This window comes from Lygodium microphyllum, chromosome 22 (genome assembly GCF_053477565.2).
Source record: "Lygodium microphyllum isolate KBCC chromosome 22, Lygodium_microphyllum_v1.1.10, whole genome shotgun sequence".
Lineage (NCBI taxonomy): Eukaryota > Viridiplantae > Streptophyta > Polypodiopsida > Schizaeales > Lygodiaceae > Lygodium > Lygodium microphyllum.
In genome coordinates, this window is record NC_141156.1 from 113,557,025 (window position 1) to 113,581,298 (window position 24,274).

General features: G+C 42.0%; 1 protein-coding gene across 3 annotated transcripts in view; it reads left to right on the forward strand.

Annotated features, from left to right (window-relative positions):
• The window catches only part of ISA3 (isoamylase 3), a 264,204-nt gene that overhangs the window by 207,154 nt on the left and 32,776 nt on the right, over positions 1 to 24,274 (forward strand). For all 3 annotated transcript variants that reach the window (XM_087662417.1, XM_087662418.1, XM_087662419.1), the window contains 8 exons: positions 14,504 to 14,604; positions 14,693 to 14,744; positions 15,706 to 15,768; positions 15,936 to 16,025; positions 16,205 to 16,277; positions 16,394 to 16,473; positions 16,567 to 16,671; positions 16,790 to 16,888. In XM_087662417.1, coding sequence (XP_087518543.1) covers positions 14,504 to 14,604; positions 14,693 to 14,744; positions 15,706 to 15,768; positions 15,936 to 16,025; positions 16,205 to 16,277; positions 16,394 to 16,473; positions 16,567 to 16,671; positions 16,790 to 16,888 — 663 coding nt within the window. The remainder of the gene's footprint in view (positions 1 to 14,503; positions 14,605 to 14,692; positions 14,745 to 15,705; positions 15,769 to 15,935; positions 16,026 to 16,204; positions 16,278 to 16,393; positions 16,474 to 16,566; positions 16,672 to 16,789; positions 16,889 to 24,274) is intronic.

The following is a 24,274-nucleotide window of genomic DNA, read 5'->3' on the forward strand; positions in this document are numbered from 1 at the left end:
TGAGACCTAGCCTCCAAAAACGTTTTCTTAGTTTGCAAGAGCATTTTTGCCAAGTTGCAACCTTCTAAATCCAATTTTCAGTATTATCTAGACATTTAATTAATTTTTAGAATTAAATAATCTTGAAAATTCATTTCAGTCACTATCACCACCGACACTTATTGGTGAAATAACTGTCTCATGGTCAAAACTGATAGCAATTTGACCCCCAAAGCCTAGGTGGTATAACTTATCACAATTTTTGCCTTTGACACCTATTGCATGCTTGGGGTCCTTGGCCTGTTACCATGAAAAAACTACTATGTGCATCACATGTGCTAAACAAGCTTGTACATTTGATTAATAAATTAATTAAATGTTAATAGCAAGATTAAAGTATCTCAAAATTTCACATCTTCATGATAGTAGCTGTGTCTGACTGAGCATTATATAGAAAATGGATCAGTGACACCATCGTTAAACATCACTCAAGAGGATGCATTAGCAGTGATTGTGTACATCAACCGAGACATATGTAGCCCAAATCCCATGATATGCATTATTTCTGTAACAAAGTACCAATCCAGATAATCGAATGCCTTAGCCCAACTGCACTAAGACTACTTTTTTACTAGAATGCTTGGCATAGGCCAAGTTGATCCCCATCTATACATTTAGTAGATTATGCAATATGTTCTTGCCCTTGATGAATCCATATTGACTGGTGTGCATAATGTGAGGGAGACACTTGTGAAAGTGATTGGCCAAGACTTTCGTGAAAATTTTATCCATTGAATCCTTTAGAGAGATGACTCCCTCCTTTCATGATATTGGCATAAGTTCTATTTTCAGGACCTATTGGCACATTGCAATGAAGGGTTTCACTAAACAAGTAGCATAAATGTCATAAAACTCATTAGTAAGGCCATCCCAACTAGGACTTTTATCCATGGGAAAATGCAATAATACATCCATTACCTTGTTCTCATGTATACCACTTTCCAAGGCAACATGCATGTTTCGTGAAACTTGATCCTTGACCAAATGATAAAAAGCTGCATGAGCGTCAGAGATCTGTGGAAAGAGGGCTTGACCGAGCCAAGAAGATCTAGAAAATAGCTTTAGCACATTTGAATAATAGTTTGGGGATGCACAAAGAGCAATGCCAGTTGCATTGGAATTAAAGAAAGAGATGGAAGGTTAAAAAAAGGACATGCACACATGGGTAAATGTGGTAGAGGGAGCTCAGAAGAAAGTAGGAAATGTTGAGCATACATTGAAAGAAATGTACAATGTATTGAGGTAGTAAAAAAAAACAAAGGGATGCCTTAGAACAAAGTAGAAATGATAAACGCAACACTAGAAGAGAGCAAAAAGAAACTCCATGCATTACCTATTCGTATGATGGGGTGGGTTAAAGAAGGAACCCCCCTAGAGGATGCTAAAACACTTTGTGCTAAGATGGGTGCGAATGAGACATGCATTATGAATGCCTTAGAACAAAAAGTAGGAATGATGAACGCAACACAAGAAGAGGAAGGAAAAAGGAAACTCCATGTATTACCTATTCGTCTGATGGGGTGGGTTGAAAAAGGAACCCCCCTAGAGGATGCTAAAACAGTTTGTGCTAAGATGGGTACGAATGAGATATGCATTATGGATGCTTACAGGGTGGGTGACCCAAGTGACAAAAGAGGTGGTACTCTCATTCTAAAATTTGAGGATATGGATAATAAGAGGGACTTCCTCTCAAAAAGAAAGGCTTTGAAAGGTGAAAAGGTTTATCTCGACGAGGATCTTATACCCGCATAGTTAGAGTGTAGAAGGGCTAGCATGCCAACCGTGTTGAAGGCACGTAAAGAAGGCAAGTATGTTGTGTATAGAGATGGCAGAGTAATCATAGCAAAATGAAGCCACAATCATGGTACATGGCCTATGAGACATTAAGGATGTCTCTTCGGAATTCTAATGGTTCAATGAGACTTGATGCATGTTATTTTGAGAATACTTTCCGTGGGATAGAGATAGCTATGTATACAAAGACACATCAATTGTTTAAGTTCTAGATTACCAGATGTTGTGGGATACAAATGGGAGAGTGTTTACAGGCCTTAGCTGTAACCAGCCTTTCTCCTCAGATAGGGTGGTAATTTTCTAATTACAACTTAATTACAGCAGCAAACAGTTAATGCAAATTTGAAAATACAAATTTACCTACTAATCTTGGACAACGCACACCCGATTGGCTCCAAAATTGGCACCCCTTTCGGTATTGCAACTCCCCTTGCTCTTCAAAATCACCATCAAGTCTTTAATCTGATTTGTCCCTTGATTCGAGCAATCAATTGGCCTTCACCCGCTTTGATGGAAATGGAAAATGCCCCAAATTCAATTATTTCCTGGTCCGTCCACTTGAATAGGCTAAAAATAGCTTCATCCCTATTCAATCCAAGTCTTGGAGCTTTGAATTCAGAGTTTTGTCGCGAAGAATGACTGAAAATCAGTTAAATGTAGCTACTGCCCTGCCACAACAGCTTGTAGATGGAAATAACTGAAGAAATTCAGTCATTTACAGCTGTTGCCCTGTCTCAACAGCTTGTAGATGCTGCCTCTTGTTGTTGATTGGTCTTCTTTTGCCCTTGGCAGCCTCAGAAGGTCCTCCAATGACTGAAAATCAGACCAGAAGCCTCTCGTCCCTCTCCCTTGCAGGCTGAATTTATAGAAATGCTTCTCTTCAGCATCTAAAGACGTTTTTCAGACTTGTGTGGGCATTTTTAACAAGTGGCAGCCTTTCCAAAGGGGTTTCCCAGTATTTTTCATAATTAAATATTAATTTTCAGTCTTTAAATACTAAAAATTAATCTAATAATTATTTTGGTACCTTGAAAAATAGTCTGATTGTCCAATAATTAAATTGGCAAGGTAACTTCCGTTCCCGAGTGTCTCTACACCATCTTTGACCATCAGATTGGCGTTAGGTACCATTAAACACCACTTCTCTAGTGTCACCAACTGACACTTATGGCCAAATGGATGACCTAGGCCAGCAATTGGCACTAGATACCACCAAGAACTTGTGCGGTATAACTTATAAAAACTTTTGCCTTTGACATCCCATGGTTTTTTTGGATCTCGGGCTCGTAAATTTACTTTAACCCCAGTCGCACCTCACATGTGCAACATTTACTTAATCATGTGATTAATAATTAATCCACATGTTAAGTGAGGTTCAAAAATACATGTCCTCATGACAACCCTCCCCCTTGAAATCCTTGCAATTGTCCTCGATTGGACTGTTGTTCAACCATTCCATATGCCTAACATATGCTGAAAATTACCAGCCAACATAACATAATATAAGACTCACAAAGAATCTCAAAAACATTGCTAGATTATCATGTGACATGTCTATTACTCATGAGCTGAACTCATCTGGCAAAACTAAACCATAGTATAGCGAAAACCAAGCATAAATCATGGCTAAAGCATCAATGGCATCATAACATATGCTATTGTCCATGGAACTAGATGTAAACCATTGAAAACTGAGCATAATCTGATCATAAACTGATCACTTGCTGATATGAGAACTGATCACAAATTGGTGCAAATGTGACTGCAAATTGATCCAAACTCATTGCAAAAACTGACCAGCAATCAGTGCAAAAACTGATGCACAACTGATTCAAAAAGTGACCATAAACGATTTTCAAGCTGATAAAAAATTGAGCTGAAACTGATCAGAATTTTTGTCTCAAAATTGAGGCAAAATCATGTTGAATTGATCATAAGACGATGTGAAACTATAGTTCCATTGCCCGGTTGAAACTCATACTCATCTGCATACATCTTACAGTGACTAGTACACTAAGTAGTGACCTCATGGCAAACATACTATCAGCGCAGTACCTTGGATACATGCTGAATACATCCGAGATCCACTACGTATGAGAGCTGTCCTTATCTGGAGGAGGGGGAGTGCTACCTCCTCTTGAGCATCAAGCAATACTCCCTTGAGCCTTGCTCTGCTGAACCTAATAGAGCTTGAACTAAAGTCAGATCTAACTGAAAGGTATCTAGGTAAAGCTGCAACAACTAAGGATGGTCTGCCAAGTCATCCTCTTTCATCCATTTGGCATCCATTGGTGAATAATTCTGAAATTTCACCAAGTATCTCACGGAAACTTTACATTTGACTTTTCTTTCCTTATGTGCCAAAATCTGCTCAGGTACCAAAATCTCATCTAGCTCCTCAACCTCAGGCTGAATTTCAGTAGACATATCCTTTGGCACATCACCATGAAAAGGCCTCAATCATAGTTTCCTCCGTACGTGGTACGAAACGGTCCGTACGGTACAATCCATACGGTACCTATGGTACGATTTCGTATGAAAAAACTGGCCTATTTCGGCCACCTAGCCTGCACGTGCTCTTTGTGCATAAATTCCTGCGCCCGCGCGTCCCGCGTTTCCTGCGCTTTTCCTGCAGGCTGCAGTGTGCACTTTGCACTTTTTGGGGGGTGGGAAGCCTTGGATACCTCACCCACCCCCCTTTTCCACTTTGGATTCCTTCTCTCTTTAGACTTTGACTATTTGAACTTTGAACTTTGACCCTTCTCTTATTTACAAAAGGTGCTCCTCTCCTCAATGCTTCTACACCAATTCAGCAAGCACTTACAAGTTACCATTCTCATCTTCCTCTTTCCCGCACCCTATTGAAGCATTTGCCATTCTCAAAGAGTCAAATCTGATGTCCCATCCCCTCTATCTCGTACCCTATCAAAGCATTTGCCATTCTCATCTCACATTCCCTCTCTCACTCTTGCTCTTTCAACTTTACCCCACAAGTTTATCCCAACCCTCGGGCCTGTCGAGTCTCCCTTTCAACTTTCAAGACTCAAGTTTCAACTTTCAAGAGTCGAGAGTGGAGACTCAAGCATCTCTCTCTCTCTCTCTCTCTCAGGCCTCTTTATTCGTCATCAGCACCATGACTCGTGAGAACCACGAGGCCTTCAATTTGCATGCGGCTATGTGGAGAGGGACACAAAGAAGTCCAACTCCCACCATTGGACATGCAAATATTGCGGGAAGCGCTATAAAAGTGGTGCAACTCGACTTCTCCAACACCTTTCCAAGACGGTGGGGCAAGTTGCTCCATGCAAGGAGATCCCTGCAAATATTGTGGAGGAGATTCTCGCCAAGATGAGAGGGGGATCCAGAAGAGAAGGAGGAAGTGGCTTATCGGCATCAACTCCTATGCCTACTAACGAGGAAGCATCCAATCTGGGCATATCTTGAACCGATGCGGGAGAGGCCTCTACCATTGGTAATGGGGGCTCCACATCCGCATCCGGCTCCGGTAAAAGACAAAGAGTGGAGGCTCATGCCGTGTCGGAGAGACAATCCTCTCTCTCTCAAGCACCCAGTCATGTGCGTGGATCGGTTGCCTTTCTTAGAGAAAGGCAACGACTTGTGGACATTGAAATTGCACGCACGGTGATTGAGTGCAATCTTGCACTCAATATCCTAAAGCAAGAGCAATGGAAGAAGATGGTAAACGCCATTGCCAATGTGGGTCCATGTTACATACAACGACATGAGGACGAGAAAGATTGATGAAAAGAAGGAAAGGATTGATAGAGCCCTTGATCCTATTCGGGCCGCATGGATCAAATATGGTTGCTTCATTCTCACCGATGGATGGAGTGATTGTAAGAAACGGGGCATCATCAACATACTCGTCTCATGTCTACTCGGCACTTACTTTTTGCGGACCATAGATACCGGCAAGAGGGGGAGAAAAACAACGGGCGCATTCATCTACCGCCACGTTCGACAAGCTATCATTGAGGTATACATTGCAATTTGCGTTCTAAATTTGTTTCACTTTCTTTCATAATGATAAATCATAATATCATCATTCGTGATTCATAATTGAAATTTGATTTATACATAACTTATAATTTGTAAATTGTGGTTGTAGGTGGGCCCCTTAAATGTAGTACAAGTGACTTACCGACAATGCATCGAATTGTCGGCGCATGGGCCATTTGCTTGAGGCCAAGTTTCGTACCATTGTGTGGACTCCATGTGCAAGTCATTGTTTGGACTTGCTCATGGAGAACATTGGAAAGCTCAAGTGCGTGGAGAGGGTGGTCCGCAAAGCTACATTAATTGTCACATTCTTCACGGTAAAGGTAAAGGTGCTTGCAATGTATCGTGAGCATAGCACACTTGAGTTGAAGAAGCCTTCTTCAACTCGCTTTGCTTACATGTGGTTATTGCTAGAGCACCTTTATGAGGTGCGGTCCGCCTTGCACTAGACAGTTGTGTCCACTCTATGGAATGAGTGGGATGAGCATGAGACAGAGGAGGCCAAAGCCATGCAGTGCTTGTGCCTTAATGAGCAGTTTTGGCAAAAAGTCCGTGCCGTTGTCATTGTCGTGACTCCCTTTTATAGGGTGTTACGTATGAGCAATTGCGAGGGGTCCACCATGGGCCTTCTCGTTCACTTCTTTAGAGCGGCATTGGCAGAGGCACGTGCTTGTACAATGATCATAGACACAGGTGCACATGTTTTAGAGATAGCAGAGAGGAGATGGGCGTGGATGCATAAGCCCATCCATGGTTTTGCCGCATTGGTACATCTAGCCTATAAGTCACCGGCGGTCATGGATGATAGAGAGTTCCGTTCAGACCAGCTTGCTTATTTGACTCGTGTGGTCCCTGTTGATGACCACAGTGCAGTGCTAGAGGAGCTAGGATGGTATGCAGATCAGAGAGGGCATGTGGCTTTTGCTTCTCCCACTTGTTAGAGGAGAGAGTCACTTGTGAAGGCTTTATTTTGGTGGCAAAACTTTGGATACGCACTAGAGACCCTTCAGCCCTTAGCCATGAGGGTCCTTGCCCAGGATTGCTCTTCTGGTGCATGTGAGAGAAACTGGAGTGCCCATTCTCTCATTCATACAAAGATTCGCAATCGGCTTAGCACAGGACAGTTAGAGCGGCTAGTCTATTGCCGTACTAACTTACGTATGATCAGGGCTATGATGAGCATGGGTAGTCCGAAGTAGGTAAAGTTTAAACACTTAACCATAACATTTAAAATTTGTTGTTTTAACTTTTAAACTTTGAACTTTGAAGTTTAAACTTTATACTTTACAATTTAGACTTTAGCATTTAGTATTTACAATGAATCATGATCAATCTTACGTGCTTCACTGCATTGATGATTGTGTAGGTGAATGTTGATACATTCAAGTTGACGGGCGACACTCTTCCGAGTGTACATAAGGAGGTGGACGAGGAGGAGAAGATGATTTTTGGAGAGCTCTATAGAGAGCTTATAGCAGCAGATACTCGTGACACTCGCAGTCAACGTGCTCGTGGGCGAGGAGTTTGAGTAGGTGGTAGGAGGGGCATGGTCATTCGACGCCCTCCATCATCGAAGAGGGGTGGTTCAAGTGGCTTGCAGACGTATGTAAGGCGGGCCTCTAGTAGCTCACATCCTGTGCCTCATGATGACATCCCCCCCTGGCCTACACAGCGGCCACCTAGGGAGCCATCATTTGATGATGATGGTAACCTCATCAGTGAGGATGAGTATGAGTCTGTCTCATCATCGGATGCCGAGGAGTCATCTTCAGACTCTCTTGATGAGCACTCAGGCGGTTTTGATGATGATGATGATGATGATGATGATGATAGTGATGTCTCATGATTCATCATAGATTCATCATAGATTCTCTTTTTTTTTGTATCGGATATACTAGATTGTAGTTGTATCGCATGTTTTGCGTAGCCTATGTGACCGCAATAGTCACCCTCATGTATTCATCTTATTTTGTAATGAAATGGCTATTTCCACTTTAAACATGTATTTTATGATCTATCATTTAATGATTTATGGTTTTTGTTATTTAAAAATCATTTTATTTTTTTTATACTAATATTGTACTGTACCTTATAAAATCCTAAGGTACCAATTAGTACCGTATTTTATCACACCTTACCGTATCGTACCTGACAACTATAGCCTCAACAAACTGACATGAAAGGCATTATGTATCCACCAATGTGGAGGTAATTTCAGCCGATATGCCACATCGCTGATCTTCTCCAACACTTGGAAGAGCCCATAGTATCTCATACTCAACTTCGGATACAATCTTTGTCTTCCTTTCATCTTTTTCAACCTTGCCTTTTCAAAACGGAGCAATACATAATCACCCTCTGCAAATTGCAAAGCACGTCTATGTCGATTAGCTACCCTCTTTTGCTTTTCTTGCGATTTGTGAAGTGCATATTTTATCTTTGCATAGGCTACATCTAAGTTTTCCACATAATGAACAGCCTCAAAGATCTTATCCTTAGTTTGCAGAATAGGTGGTACCTTCTTGCCACCCTCAACCATCTCAAATGGAGCTTTGCTCGTAGAACTATGCACTATGTTGTTGTAAGCAAACTCAACTAGGGGCAAATACTGCTCTCATTGTGTCTTGTGGTCTGAAACATAGCACTTGAAAATATCTAACACTGTGGAATTTACTTTCTCAGACTGACTATCTGTCTGCGCATGGAAGGATGATGAGAAATTCAGTATGGTACCCATATTCTCAAACAAGCCCTTTCAAAATAAACTGGTCATCTGGGGGTCTCGATCACTAGTAGTCGACTATGATATACCATGATACTTAAAGATGTGATGCAAAAACAATCATGCCATATGATTAGCCTTTATTTTCTTCCTCACCGGAATGAAATGGGCTTGTTTGCTAAACCGGCAAATGATAGTCCATATCCCATCATTCCCTGTAGGTGTCTTAGGAAGCTCAAAAATAAAGTCCATTGTAATGCTCTGCCAAGGCTTGTCTAGAATAGGCAAGGGCTACAATAAACCTGGCATATTTTGCCTATCATGCTTTACCTTCTAACATACGATGCATGTCTTAACAAATTGTTCTACATGATGCCTCAAAGCTGGCCAATAAAAGAAATGCTCTACTGCCTTGACCGTGGCATTAATACCTTTGTGTTCTGCATAGGGAGGAACATGGATTTCAGTGATAACTCTAGGCCTTAATTGCTTTTGACACAGTCGTCCACGCATCATAAAAAATGTATGTCTTAGCACAAGGTGTTCATGCCTTTGGCCATTGCTAAACTGATCATAAACATTAGCAAAGTTCGAATCAACAACATATTGCTCTTTCATGGCATCCAACATTAGCAAACTGATCATAAACATTAGCAAAGTTCGAATCAACAACATACTGCTCTTTCATGGCATCCAACTCAGTGTGATAAACCATGCTGATAGCTGAAATTTGTGGCTTACGTGACAGTGCACCAGCCACAACATTCTTTTTACCATCAATATGTACGATCTGAAAATGAAACATAGAGAGAAAATATGCCCATCTCATATGCTTCTCTGACAACTTTGTCTGCGTCAAAAAGTACCCAAAGTTTGATGGTCTGTCTGCACTGTAAAATCAGCCCCCAACAAATAATGTTTCCACGTAGACAGTGCATGAATTACAGCCAAGAGCTTATTCTCATAGACCTGCAAATTCTTTTCTGCATCGTGGAGAATTCGGCTCTCATTAGCGACAACTTGGCCGTCGTGCATAAGAATAGCCCCAATGCTGTTACCACATGCATCACATTGAATTATGAATGACTTCCTTAGATCGGGCAACACAAGCACATGATCTGAAGTCATCTTTTCCTTCAAATTTTCAAATGCTGAAATTTTCACAGCTGTCCATCTAAATGGCACATCCTTCTTCTGCAAGGTATGCAATGGAGATGCAATTTCAGCAAACTTGCATACATACTTCATGCAGTAAGAACATAAACCCAAGAAGCTGTGGATCTCATGCACATTCTTCAAAGGTGGCCATGATCGTATTGTTTCAACCTTTGCAAGGTCTATGCGAATACCATCAGCTGATACAATATGCCTCAAATAGTGGATTTCATGCAAGAAGAATTCACTTTTCTTATCATTGATAACTAGTCTATGGTCACACAGTTCATTGAACACCATATCCAAGTGTTTTCTATGCTGTGCCTCGTTCTTTGAATAGACAATCATGTCATCTCGTCTCTTTTCTCCTTCCTCCTAGCTTTCATGGCTTCCCTCCACTTTCTCTCTCTTTTTCTGTCTTTTTCTCTCTTTTGCTAGTCTTTCTCTCTCTTTTTCTCTCATCTTCTTCCCCTTTCTCTCTCCTCTTTGCAGTCTCTTCCTTCTCTCCTTCTCTCTGCTAGGTCTCCTTCATTACAGTTGGTATCGGAGCTTAGGTTTTAGATCCTTTCTTTCTCTCTCGTTTCCCTCAAATCTAGTCTCATTTTCCAACAATAAACCCTACTTTTCAGGTACACAGGCAGAGATGGCAGCTCTCTTGGAAGACACATAGGAGCTGTAAGGGGCAGTGATGGAGTACCACAGGGGGATGGCAGCTTTCTTGAAGACCATAGCAAAAAGCTTTACTATGTCTGCTGTCTACAGCCCAAAAGCAGTATCGCGTTCTGAAAATCGACGTTTCCTGGCCACAGATCTCTTGTCAGTGGTGAGTCCTTTGTGAAAAACTGTATTTGAGCAGAGGGAGGACTCCCGGTTTCATTAAGAGATGCAAGATCCAGAATGCCAGCCTATGGTCCTCCAAATTCACGTCTTTCACCCACCAGGAACTGTGACCTTTCATCCCCAAAGTCTCGTCTCTCACCACCAAGAAATTGTGGCCTTTCAGGGGGCTGAAAGAATTCACCTGCTCCATGAGACGCACCTACAGCCACAGCTGCACGAGGTTTCTTTGATGTCGTTAAGCGTGATAGCATCTGAACCCCTTTTCTTATCAACATTGGATGAAGGGGCTGAAGGGCCTGGGTTAGGCTCCGGGGCCATTTTCTTCTCTAACTACATTTTCTCCAGCTGAGCCACCTTTTTTTGAAGGCCCTCAGTAGTAGGCTCATAGGTCATCAATGTGAACTCTGCTCCAAAGTCAATCATCTCCAATGTGGTAGTCTTGTACATGTTGCAATGGAAGAGAGGATGATATGTGATATCCAACAACCTATAAGCTTAACAATTGGATAACAAAGCTTCCCTCTTGCAAAGATCCTCATAGAATCAACAAACCAAAAAGAGAAAATGTGAGCTTTCATTGGAAATAATGAATATTGGGGTTCAAGTTACAAGATAAGAAATGGTATGCAAATATCCAACATGCATAGACTTTTTGCACCCTCCTTCACATATTTATAGTGATGCAATACGAGATCGCTTAAGCTTGCTAGACTAGCATGAACCACTGGTGGATGTTACTAAAAATCTCTAGTGAAGGTTTTACATACAACAGCTACAGAGGCATGCCCATGTAAGATGGGCTGTATTGCACCACGTAGATACACTGCCCCTCAAAATGCTTGGTATGATGATGAGTGCAGACAGACTAGAACCTGCCTATAGAGGGATGTTACACTAGAGACATGCACACACAAGCATGTACGGAATGTCCTCCATCATCTTGTGCGAAAAAAGTAGAGGGATTATCTAGCCAAACTAGAGTTTGAGATGTATTAGCTCTTTTTGAGCAGGGACAGCAAGAAGGCATGGAGGAAATTTCATGGTAGACAACCCCCAATTAAGTTGACATCACCTATGGTATGGCATGAACATGCTAGTGTGTTGTATGATGTTCCATGTCAAGAGCAGATTCCCTGTTCATCAGGCCAACACAGTGTGGATTCTTTATGGAAAAAATGGTGAGGTATGCCATTTGGAGGTTAAAGAATGGGAGAGCACATGATCAAGATGGGGTATGTGAGGGGTTTACAGCAAGTTGATGTGACCACACAATAGTGCCGATTTTTAAGAGCCAAGATGCATTGGTTGCTAACAACTACTGCACTATTATGATTGGCCATATGCTAGCAAAGATATATGCCTCTATTGTGGAGCATGAGTTGAGTTGGTGGGCTGAAACAAAGGGGATACGGTCTACAGGACAAGCTAGCTTCCACCAAGGATACAGTTACACTGAGGGCCTTGATTGAGGATGGACAATGATGAAGGCAAAAAAACTATTGTTTTTTAGTGGATTTCCACAAAGCTTTTGATATGGTACCACATGCAAGACTCATGTAGATGTTGCGAACCATTGGTGTCCAAGAGGATATGCAGTGGTGTATTTATACATTGTATGAGACAATGATAGGTAGAGTAGGAGTGCCTGGAGGCACAACAGATTCAGTGTCTAGCACGGTTGGTGTAAAGCAAGGCTGTCCATTCTCTCCTTTGCTGTTTGGATTGTACATTGTTGAGATTTCAGATTACATATAAAGCTGGGGTGGTATGGGAGCCAGCTTGGTTGGGGTACTGATACCAATTTTGTTATATGCTGACAATATTGTGCTCATCTCAAACTCACCTGAGAGGCTATAGCAACATGTGGATGCATTGCATGTGTCTTGTGAAGAGAAGGCCTCAAGGTTAATCTTGGAAATACTAAAATTATGGCCTTTAACACCTTGACAGCTTGGCTGATACACTCAGAGCATCACTTTATATACGATTGTCAGTTTGTGGAAATGGTTAGACCATATGTATAGCTTGGGGTCACTTTCAAAGGGCCACAATTTTCATGGAAGGAGACTTTAGAGGCTAGGCTTGCATGGGCATGTGTAGCTTTGGGCATTCTAGATCGACAGTGTGCACACTTACTGTTCCAGGAGCCTCGTACCAAATTGTGGCTCTTCGACACTTTAGTTGTGCCCACCATATTCTATGGAGTAGCCAGTTGGGGCCCAAGCCTTTATCATACTAGATGGGCGCCTGTCATGAACTATAACCGACCTGAAGCACAATATTATGATGGCTGGGAAACATACGGAGAGATTGTTGGTCATGATGATAGCATGCATGATAAGGGCGAAAGACTCAATACCACAAGAGATCATCCAAGGAGAGTTGGGTGCAGCACCCGTGGTAGTGGAGGCACTTTTCGAGGCAATCACCTTTGTCCAGAGGATATTGCAGCTCCCTAAAGACCGATACCCTAGGCTAGCTCTCAAGTCTTCAAGACGAAGATGGCACAATACCAATGGCACTTCTTGCAACTTTTCCATGATGGTTTCATAGTGAGGCTGGGATATATGGATGATCAACTTTCTCACAAACGTGGAGTTGCTATTGGGCAAATGCGCTTTGTACGATTGAGATGGGTGCTGGACTATGAGGACCAAAGATGTTTGGGCCTTTTCTTATTGGAGCTCCAACATCAGAGAGCAGCATCGTTACGGGGTCGGAGAGGCAACCCCAGCCAAATCCACCCATTTGGAGAACAGTCACAGACTTTTTCAATATAGTTGACCCTGTGGCCACTGCCACCTTAGACACTACATCTCCTATTGAGAGGCGCCATCCATGGACATCATGAGGTGGCATCATAGTAGACAAAGCTACAACCCTATGGAGGACGACACCCTAGAGTACCTGCTCAACAACGTAGGCATGCTCATATGACACATTTGGGTCACGATTGCTCGGTACAGATGAAGACTACCACGACGAGTCAGTCGGTGGTAGCTTGCAAAGTGTTGGTGGATTCCATACATTGAGAGGAAGATTCTCTATACTCTTTTCAGTTTTTCAGTTTTTTATATTTTTCATGTTCCATTTCAAGTGATCATGTAGACCTAGACATAATTCTGTTTTCTTCTCTGATGAGAGATGATGATACTAGTTGTATTAGTTATGGTCTCATAGGCCATTCTTTCCTTCTAGAGATGGTAATAGATCTTTCTTTCTAGAGATGTTAATAGATCTTTCTTTCTTTCTTTCTTTATGTGCTCCTTATACATAAGAAAACGAGAAACCAATAGAAAACTAGTAATGGCAGGATTACCCAAAATGCGCCACGCATCACCACCATTTGAAGCCACACAAGGGGGGAAGAAAAGGAAGAAGTGTTTTACCATCTGGAGCAGGCTCAACAAAATCAAAGGCATCCATGCACAAAAAACCATGATTCGGAAAACATAAAAGAAATATATTTGCTGTGTGATGTCTGTGGAAGAGACATTGATATTGCCAGCTCACCTCATACTAAATGAGCGGGCAGCAGCAAGTGTAGTGCTCCTCTGTCCCAGCCTCAGCCAAGGGAAGAAATGTGGTGGAGAATCATGTTAGAGAGGTGAGATTGAGGAAGCATCATGTAGAAGGGAGCAGGTAAAGCTGAGTAGGTGCTGTAGAGATGGGTATGGAATACCTCTCTAGGATCCTACACTATGATCTGAAGATTATGCTGTCTGCTTAGTCTGCTGTATTTCATGTCAAATAAATAAATCACTTTATAAGAATTGTTGTAGACTCAAGAAGCCTGGGTTTACATTAAAACATAGGTTTGTTCTTTTACTAATAATGATGGGAACAATGATGAAGGAAGTTTATTGTTCAAACCTCCTCCAAACCAAGGAGTCAATTTTTTAATAGCTCTAATTTACTCTTAGCTTTTCTCAGGCCATCGCAAAAGATCCAGTGCTTGCAAACTGCAAACTGATTGCAGAACCCTGGGATTGTGGAGGGTTATATCAAGTTGGATGTTTCCCAAACTGGGACAAGTGAGTACATTGCATATTAAAAGAAATTGAGCTTGTATGATATTGTTTTCACTCTCTGATGCTTTTTGCAATTCTCTGCTTGCTGTAGATGGGCTGAATGGAATGGAAAATATCGTGATGATGTTCGAAGATTCATAAAGGTGTGTGTATTCTATAAAACTCTTAAACCTGAATGAAGTTATATAGGTTGATTTAATTCACTCTTACAATAGCAGGCATTATCTTACAAACAATGGTTTACATAATGTGTACATGATACATGGACATGGTGGTTGTAAGTTATTTGATGCATTTCAAAGGCAGCTCACAGAAATATGACCTTTAGCACTGCAATCTAAAGCAGCAAAAAGCGAGATACATGTGGATTAGAGTGCACACAGAGACCTAAGATATGTTGCAGTAAGTTACTTTCCCCTTGTATATTCTAGATTTTCCACTAGAGAGAGGTCCCTGTATTCATTACTTTATGAGGACATGACAAGGATTGGGGATGTCTTACCAGTAGGAGACTTCAATGTTCACAGTTGGAATAGTCGGTGCTTCTATAAAGCAAGTAATGAGATGTTTTGAGAGCATGCACTAAATGTGGTGGGTTTACTCAGATCAGCCCAAGATAGAGAGTTGATGTAATATGGAACACATCTATTAGCATTGGGGAGTGCACATAACCTAGCTATTCTTAATGGACTATCACAGTAGCCAGGATCAGATGGTTTCATTTGTTGAAACAATAAGAAGGGAGCGAGTATTATGGATTTTGATTGGTTGTAATACTAGATATCAGGAGTTTTGGGATCTCAGGCAGACTGATTGGCTTAGCAGCAGACCATGGTATCTTGACCTTCACAGTGGCATGTTCTCGTGTATATGAGGCACAATTATATGTACCTAGGTTCCCATGTTATAAATTTGTGGAGATAACCTCACACGTATACAACACTACACTCCAAAACTCATTGATGAGGCTAGATTTGCTAATTCCATTGGATGTACTAATGAGACATCCTGCTGATGTATTGCATACTTCAGTAGCCCATGCGTTCCCACACACTGCGCGATCCACTATGCCACCATGATGTTTAGCTATGCTTGCTTTTGCAGGGTGATGCTGGAATGAAGCCGTCATTTGCAACACGATTAAGTGGCTCGGCAGATATGTATCATGTATGTGAAATCAATTTTGTTTTGAATTTTTTTCTCCTCCAGAAAACTCAACAGGCATGTAGGCCCTCCTACTATGTGGCATAATCAAATATCATATGGGTAGAAAGGTGGTGCAGTTAACATTCTATGAAGTTTGCCTACATTCTGTAACCAGTAGAGGTGGACAGGTGAACCGACGGAAGCCTTTTCACAGTGTCAATTTTGTGACTGCACATGACGGCTTCTCCCTGTATGATCTTGTAGCATATAATGAAAAGGTGTTCTTTCTCTTTCTCATAGTATCCTTACCCTTCATATTCTTTTTGTGAAACTGGCTTTTGAAGGAGATTGCAACTTCAAATATCTACACTTTCTTTAACTGACATGTCTTTCTGATGATATCAGCTCCACATTATATTCAGAACTCTTACGGCATCTTTTTGTTTAATAAAATCAGCACAACGAAGCCAATGGAGAGGAAGGTAGAGATGGATGCAATGATAACTTTAGTTGGAACTGTGGCATCGAAGGTGAATAACACAGAAGACAATTGCATTTACCTAGCTTGTTTGCTCTTAAATTTAATTATTCTTTTGATTGATAAGACTTCCATCTGTGCTCGCTCATGTTCTTATGCACAACTCAGGTGAGAGTAGTGATCCAGAAATTATTTCCCTTCGTGCTCGTCAGATAAAAAATTTTCATCTTGCCCTCATGCTTTCACAGGTTTCAAATTTTTTTTGCATATCTTTTACTTTGACTGTGAATTGCAATCTTTTCTGTATTAAGTCCATCTTCTTTTCTATCAATCTCTGGTAGGGCACACCGATGATTCTAATGGGAGATGAATATGCTCATACTCGTTATGGGAATAACAACAGCTATGGTCATGATTCCTTCTTGAATCATTTTCAATGGAAGCAGGTACACTTAAGTTATGCTTTTCATTCTTGAAGGACATCAATCCAGTTGCTTTTCTTACTTTCCTTAATATTGAGCTCATATTGTTTCCTTTTTTCTTCCTTGTGTTGGATATGGGTAGCTGGAAGAAAGAATTGAAAGCAATTTCAGGTTTTTTTCCAAGGCCATCAGATTTCGCAGGAAAAATCCTTTGCTTGGACGCACTGACTTTCTGAAACAGGTAGTGATACATTGTTTCAAAAGGTAGGTGAATAGGCATATTTAAAATGTATCAAGATTATTCTTGACTTTTTAATGTAGAAACATGGGATGTTCCTCTAGAAGGTAATAGTATTTTTATTAATGACTGGGAGGGAACAGGGTTCTCCATCAGTCTCATAAAGAAAGGAAAATGAGTCTTTTCTTGGAACAATTTCCAAATCAACTTTCTCTGCAGCTTGCTACATGGGTTGCGAAAGGGAACTAAGCTTCTATTTAGGTATGCGTCCTTGGATTGCTGTTGCATACAACAGCTGGATCCTCCCTATGCACTAGAGCTTGGGATACCTTGAGGATGAAGTGAAGTTGCTGTTGGTAGATTGTACTTCCAGCAAACTTGGGTTCTACCTGATACCCTACAGAATACACAAACAACATGTGATGCTCTGTACAATCATCTGATTCTGCAGAGCTTTCCTTTTTCCTCTTCTTCTGAATCAAGGACAGAGATTCATAAATTGGTTCTTTGAGTGGTCTCATAGTCCTTTCACGTCTGATAATTTGTTGAACCACTTCAACTAGCCTCCTTTTGACGTGTTGGGTGTAGCTGGCATATTCGACAGCTCTCTCTTTAGTGCGTTAACATAAGTATGCCAATCTTTTGCTTTTCTCTCTTTTATTCTTCTGTGGCAAAGACATTACCCAATATTCTAGTTTAAAGGACAAGAAAACCGGAACTAAACTGAAGGAAGGAAAAGTCAAATAGATGGGATTTCAGAATCTGTTGGTTGAGTTTCTTTTCTTATATTGGCAAGGCCAGAAATACATTTCATCTTCTCTTCTATTGTGGTCAAAGCTATCCAGTGAAGTCCAAAAAAATAGGTTTTTAGGTTCAAACAATGGTAGCTCCAAATTCACCTCAAAACTCCTCTCAAGATTTGCATTCGTAATCTACGAAAAAGTCAAATGAATATTGGTCTGCCAAGGTGCTGCAATAGGAGGCATGTTTCCATACAAGAGATTCTTACAGGGCTCGTCACCTAGAAGGAGGCCTCTAGAAATGAGCTTCACTAAGCGAGATATACTCTGTCTATCCAGCTCAATAATCTTCAAGCCAACTTTGGATCTAGGCTGAATGATGACATCACGGGCGACCTTTGCCCTGGTTGGGCTTCCATCTGCTCTTGACCAAATAAAGTTCCTAACAGCTGCTTTACCTAGCGAATGCATGACCTGGAGAAGGCCTTATAGAAAGTATGTACCACATTGTTGCAAGAATTTGATTCACTACCAGATTGTTGCTCTGCTTTAGTATAGGAACTTCCATTTGATGCTTGATCACACTTTGTAGTGCTACAATATATTTTTGGATCTGTTTTCTTTGTTTGGCATTATGCCTCTTCTATATTAAGATTATCATTAGTCATGGATGATGGATGGTGGAAAATGGTTTATGCTAATTGTTGGTCTGTTGAGTATTTAATTGTGTTTTGTATATAATAGGCAGACTCTTCTCTTCAGCCAGCATCTGAGATTAGATTTGAGACCCATATTAGGATAGATCACTATCTCTACTGGGAGAGATTTTCTACCTAGGTTGCCTCCATAATGGGAGAATGGTTTTCCTTTTTGGAGTTATCGGTAGACCAGAGGTAGAGATTGTGGGGCTAGGATTGTGATGGAAATAGTGGAGTGAGTTCCCCCTTGAATGGATTGTGATGGAGACTTCTTAGGCTTGCATTCGTTTCTTCATTAGAGAAGACATCCTTATTGCCATACTTGAGGCTAGCTTGTCTTCATCTTCTTGATAGCAGAGGGTGACAATCTCATGAGCAAATTTGGATGATGAGTACACATGCTGCTATTGCTAGAAGATTAGAGCGGTGTCTCTCTATGATAGAAGCTATTCATTTGATGGATAGAGATTTTGGCCTCTCATAGGAGACCGCAGGAGTCTAGTAGTTGGCAATTGATTAGGTTACAATAGAGATCCGATGGATTGTGTTAGATGTGGCAAAATCTTGAGAGAGACCTAGAGGTATTGTATGTTACCATGGAGCCTAAGACTATGGAGGAAGGCTGCCACTAGGACATGACTTTTTAACTTAATGCTCTTGGGACACTTAAGTTGGGATTCTTAAGTTATGCACATGTAGTGTCACGGTGACAAGACAATCCTAGCTTGGGTAATGTGCACACGTGCCAATAGGTGCCTAGTGTCAATTCTTGGCTAGGGATATTGAATTTCTCTTTTGATTTAACTTTTGGTGTCATGGGGTTACATATTTAAATGGCTTAATGTCCTAAACTAAGGTTTGTGGTGTTAGAATTTGCCAATTTTGGGTAGTCCCCAATGTAATTTGTGTGATGTGGACGGTTTAAAAGTAGTGACACTAGACTCTAGAGTTAAACTAACTCCAATTGAGTTAGGGATAGGCCTAATTTACTTATGATGTATTGTACTTTAAGTCTATCATTCTAGTACTTGCATCTTTTGAGCGTGGAATTGCTACCCACTCTTGTTCACTGTTTTGTGTTTAGTGTCTCACACACTCTCTTCCTTCATTTCTAATAGTTGGTATCAAAACTAGACACTCGAGTTCTTTCTTGCCACTGCTTAGCCTGTGCCACCCACGCGAAGTTCACTCAGCCTACAAAGAAAATAGAGACAAACGGCCTAGAACTTAATGGAGGATTTGAGGCTAGTAAATTTAGAGGTAAAGTTTCCATGTGCTTCTTGGTAAAGCTTCAACATTGTTTCATTGCTTTTTTGAGCTTGCATACCAAATGTTCTGAGCCTTCAACTGCAAAACCAATGGGCTGCTGTACATAAACTTCCTCTTGAAGTTCCCCATGTAAAAATGCAGTCTTGATATCTAGCTGATGTACTGTCCAACCATAATGTGCAGCCAAAGCAATCATAGACCTGATGGTCGTCATACGGGAAGTAGGAGCAAATGTCTCCTCATAATCAATGCCCTTTTTCTGTGCGTAGCCTTTAGCTACCAGCCGTGCCTTGTATTTATCAATGGATCCATCTGCTTTTCTTTTCAATTTGTAGACCCATTTCGTTCCAATGGCTTTCTTCCCAAATGGCAAGGACACCAAATCCCAAGTTTGATTCTTAGTAATAGAATCTAATTCTGCTTGCATAGCTGCTATCCAATGCACATTGTGTTGTGCATCCTCATAACATTCAGGCTCTTCATTATCAAAAGTACTTGCTGCCATAATAAACTCCATGGTATGTGCTGAATCATGCAAACGAGTTTGCCTTCTAGTACGACCAGCCATGGGTGCATCCAAAGGACTATCTTGCATAGTCTGCAAATACCATCTAGGTAGCTGTCTAGCATCCTGGCTGTGTGCAAGCTCTTGCTGAATTTCTGTTTCAGCATGATGCTGAATATTCCGATCAGCCAATGGCTGAATTTCTGCACTTTCCATAGGAGCAGCTGGCTGAACATTAGGTTCATTTTGTGAACCTCCAGCTGAATCACCAAAAGTAATGGGCAGCAGCCCTTCAAAAACATCACGGGCAGCCTGATATGTGTCCAAACCAGCCAAGGATAATTCTGATTTTTCATAAAAAACAATATCCCTGCTGACAAAAACCTTCTTCGTAACGGGATCATAGAGTCTGTAGCCTTTGCTCTCATTGCTATATCCCATAAAAATGCACTTAACAGCCTTGTTGTCCAATTTTCTTCTAAGTACCTGTGGAATATGGGCATAGGCAAGACACCCAAAGATACGAAAGTGACCAACAGAAGGTTTACGGCTGTTCCAAGCCTCAAAAGGTGTGATGGTCTTCCAGGCTTTGGTAGGGCATCTGTTCAAAATATGGCAAGCACACATGACTGCTTCCATCCAAAAACTATGAGGCAAGCTCTTTGCCTTCAGCATATATCTGGCCATCTCCATGAGTGACCGATTTTTCCTCTCTGCTACCCCATTCTGTTGTGGAGTATAAGCTGTAGTATACTGATGGACTATGCCCTTCTGCTCCAAAAAAGAATTCAGCATAGAGGACATGTATTCCCCCCCTCGGTCCGAACGGAGAGTCTTAATTTTGCATCCAAATTGGTTTTCAACAAGTGCACTGAAAGCCAAAAATGCATCATACACTTCTGACTTCTTTTTCAAACAGTAGACCCAGCAAAAACGTGTGAAGTCATCAATGAATGTCACAAAATAATAACAACCACCCAATGACATGGTCTGCATAGGCCCACAAACATCTGAATGCACCAACTGCAATCTGGTTTTTTCTCTGAAAGCAACATCACGAGGAAATGAGAACCGATACATTTTTCCCAAAATGCATCCCTCGCATAAGTGCTCAGGAGGTCTCTCCAAGAGAGGTAAGCCATCTAGCATCTGAGTACGCTGTAAAAGCATCAAGCTGCCAAAGTTTACATGCCCTAAACGAGCATGCCATAACTCCGCCTGTATCATAGCAGGAGTAAGAGTGGATGTCAAGTATGCTGACTAATCTACTGAAAGAGCATCCAACTCATATAAACCATGACACAAAGATCCTGTCAAGACCAAAGTCATGCATTCTTTTTCTCGAACCATGCAACGGTCATCATCAAAGGAGACCTGCATACCGCAACGTGCTAAAGAAGAAATAGAAAGCAAATTCTTCTTTATTCCAGGCACAAACAAAGCATCTTGCAGGCGGAGAATAGAGCCATCAATGGCTGTGAGCTGAATCTCCCCAATACCACGAACAGGGTATGATGCATTATTGGCACACTGTACCGATTTCCCAACGGGAGGTGCACTAACTGAAGCAAACAAATCTCTGCAAGATGTGATATGTCTAGAAGCACCACTGTCAAAGAACCAAGTGTCAGCATCCTCTGTAGAGCTAAGTGCTCTATCGGCCCAAGAGATGTCATAACTGCAAGTGTAAAAACAATAGTCCCTGTCCACAACAAAGGACGCTGACTCACTAGCAGTGGAAGTAGTAGAAACAGACATTCCTGACTCCTTCTTCTTCTCTTTGGCAATGCGCTTTCTGCACTCAATGATATAGTGGCCGGGCTTCTTACAATAATGGCATTTTCCTTTCTTTGCTTGCGTCTCCCCTTGTGACTGATTCTGCGATGTGCCCGAAGTGCCAGAACTCTGTGGAGCATTTTTCACCTTGCTGTTCTTGCGTTTCTGTCTTGCCATAAAAGCCTGCTCAGAGACTATAGCATCCACACCACTATTTTTCCGTGTTTGCTCCTCCTCTAGAAGCAAGCTAACCAGCTGAATAAAAGTGAGCGGGTGCTCAACAATCCTCATGGTGAGGTTCAATGCAGTATGAAAAGACAAGTACGAAGGAGGTAAGGAATTCAAGGTGGTGGATATCAACTGTGCATCCGAAAAATACTCATCTACATTCATGAGCTGCTCCCTCAAGTCCTGAATCTTGTTTAAGTGATCCTGCATAGAATCACCTTCATGCATCTTCAGAGTTTCCAACTCTTTCTTCAAGAAAGAGATCCGAGTCTCATTCTTTCCTGCAAACATATGCTCCAAAGTCAACCATGCATCTCGTGAAGAAGATGCCGAACGAATATGAGGTATGATGGACCGCTGAACTGCCAGAGCAATCAGCGACAAGGCCTGTGCATCACGGGTATCCCAAGCTTTTTGAGCTGCAGTTCTTGGTGGAAGTTGCTGAGGTGGAGCGGGCTGAGGTCCCCGTTGTCCACGTGCGGCTTGGGGAGGAGGAGTAACGGGAGCTACAACTCCCGGTCGAGTTTCCTCTCCACTGACATAATCTCATAAATTCTTGGCCACTAATACATTCTTCATCATGAATGACCAAAGGGAATAGTTGTTTCCGTCCAGTCTGTCCTCCTTGGATACATACGTAAAAACATCACCTCCCTGATTTGCCATGATGACAAATTTCCAAAGACAAAATGAGCAATGTCAAAGCAGTATTAACTGGAAATCTGCAAATTTCCAGAAGTTGCAGCAAATACGTTTCTGCAATTAATGTGCAAGGGCGTACTCTGTCAGAAAACTGTCTTTTAATGCACGCTTCCCAAGGTGCAAACAGTGCATTGCATCACTGTTATCTCAAAATCCCCAAAATTTTTGCCAAAATTTCTGTCAAAAACAGTCTTTCTGTGACTGTATCAGCAGTTCAAATGCAACTGTCCTCCAAATACACAAAAGCCCCAAAATTTTTGACGATCCAGTCCAGAAATTTGCATGAAATTTATCCCCCCACTTGTTCTATGCTTGCCGCGTGTGAACCTCCGCTTCCAGAACTGTGTTCTGGGCTGAAATTTAAAAAAAATTGTTGAAAATTTTACCTAACGTGGAGCAGACTGGCGTGTGCTGGTCGGCGGGCAATTTGGCGGCGCAGGACAGGCTGACGTGGTCATCGGACGAGCAGGCTGCGCGTGGTCAAAACGGCGGGCAGGACGGGTTGATGTCAGACTTGCGGGCTGCGCGTGGTCAAAACGGCGGGTGCAGGTCAGTCACGTGTGACGAGTGGATGGTCTGATTGGAGCTTCGAACAAAGGCACCGCACAGAAAAACAGCGCTTGGGCAGGGCGCGTGCAGATACAGGTGGCGCCTGGACAGGGCGGTGCTGCGCTTGGGCTGACGTGACGCTGACGGGCTGACGGGCTGACAGGCGCAGGCACTGACAGGCTGACAGACTGGCTACTAGAGCTGGCGAGGGCTGCTGGCTGTTGACTAAGGACCGCTTTGCTGGCTGCTGACTGAGGACCGCTCTGCTGGCTGTTGACTGAGGACCGCTCTGATACCAAATGTGAGAACAGAGGATCAAGGTACAGCAGAGATTCAGTAGACAGTGTGAGAGTGAGAGACAGAGTTGAAGCACGACACCCAAGAGAATAGACTAAATGAGTGTAATCTGAAAGTACAAAGTACAACCCTTAAACCTTAGGGTTGTAGGGGGGTGTTCACACCCGACACACACTAAGTGCCCAAATGTGTGTAACATAAGCACATAAGTACATACGACAATAAGACCATAAGTCTGGGGGAAAAAACCTCTCCTACCGAGAGTAAAAAGTGCCCCAGTGTCCTACTGATCACCGACACTCCCATATGAGCGTAGGCGTAAGTAAGGCGTGAGTCAAATACCCAACACACACACTGATTGCTGCTGTTTCTGCTTGGCGACTGACTGATCATCTGCACTACTGTTGTACAGCCTGCCACATCAGCAAACTGCTGCGTTTGCAGCCCCAACTGCTGCCCTGACAGTTTTCTCTCTCTTGTTGCAGTCTCTACAGTTTTTTTTTTTCGTAAAAGGTAATTATATTAATTACGAAAAAAATACAAGGTTACTTGATTACAAGAGACATGATGACAATCTAAGCCATTATGAGAAGAGGTTCTAAGTACTACAAGTTACAAGGTCAAG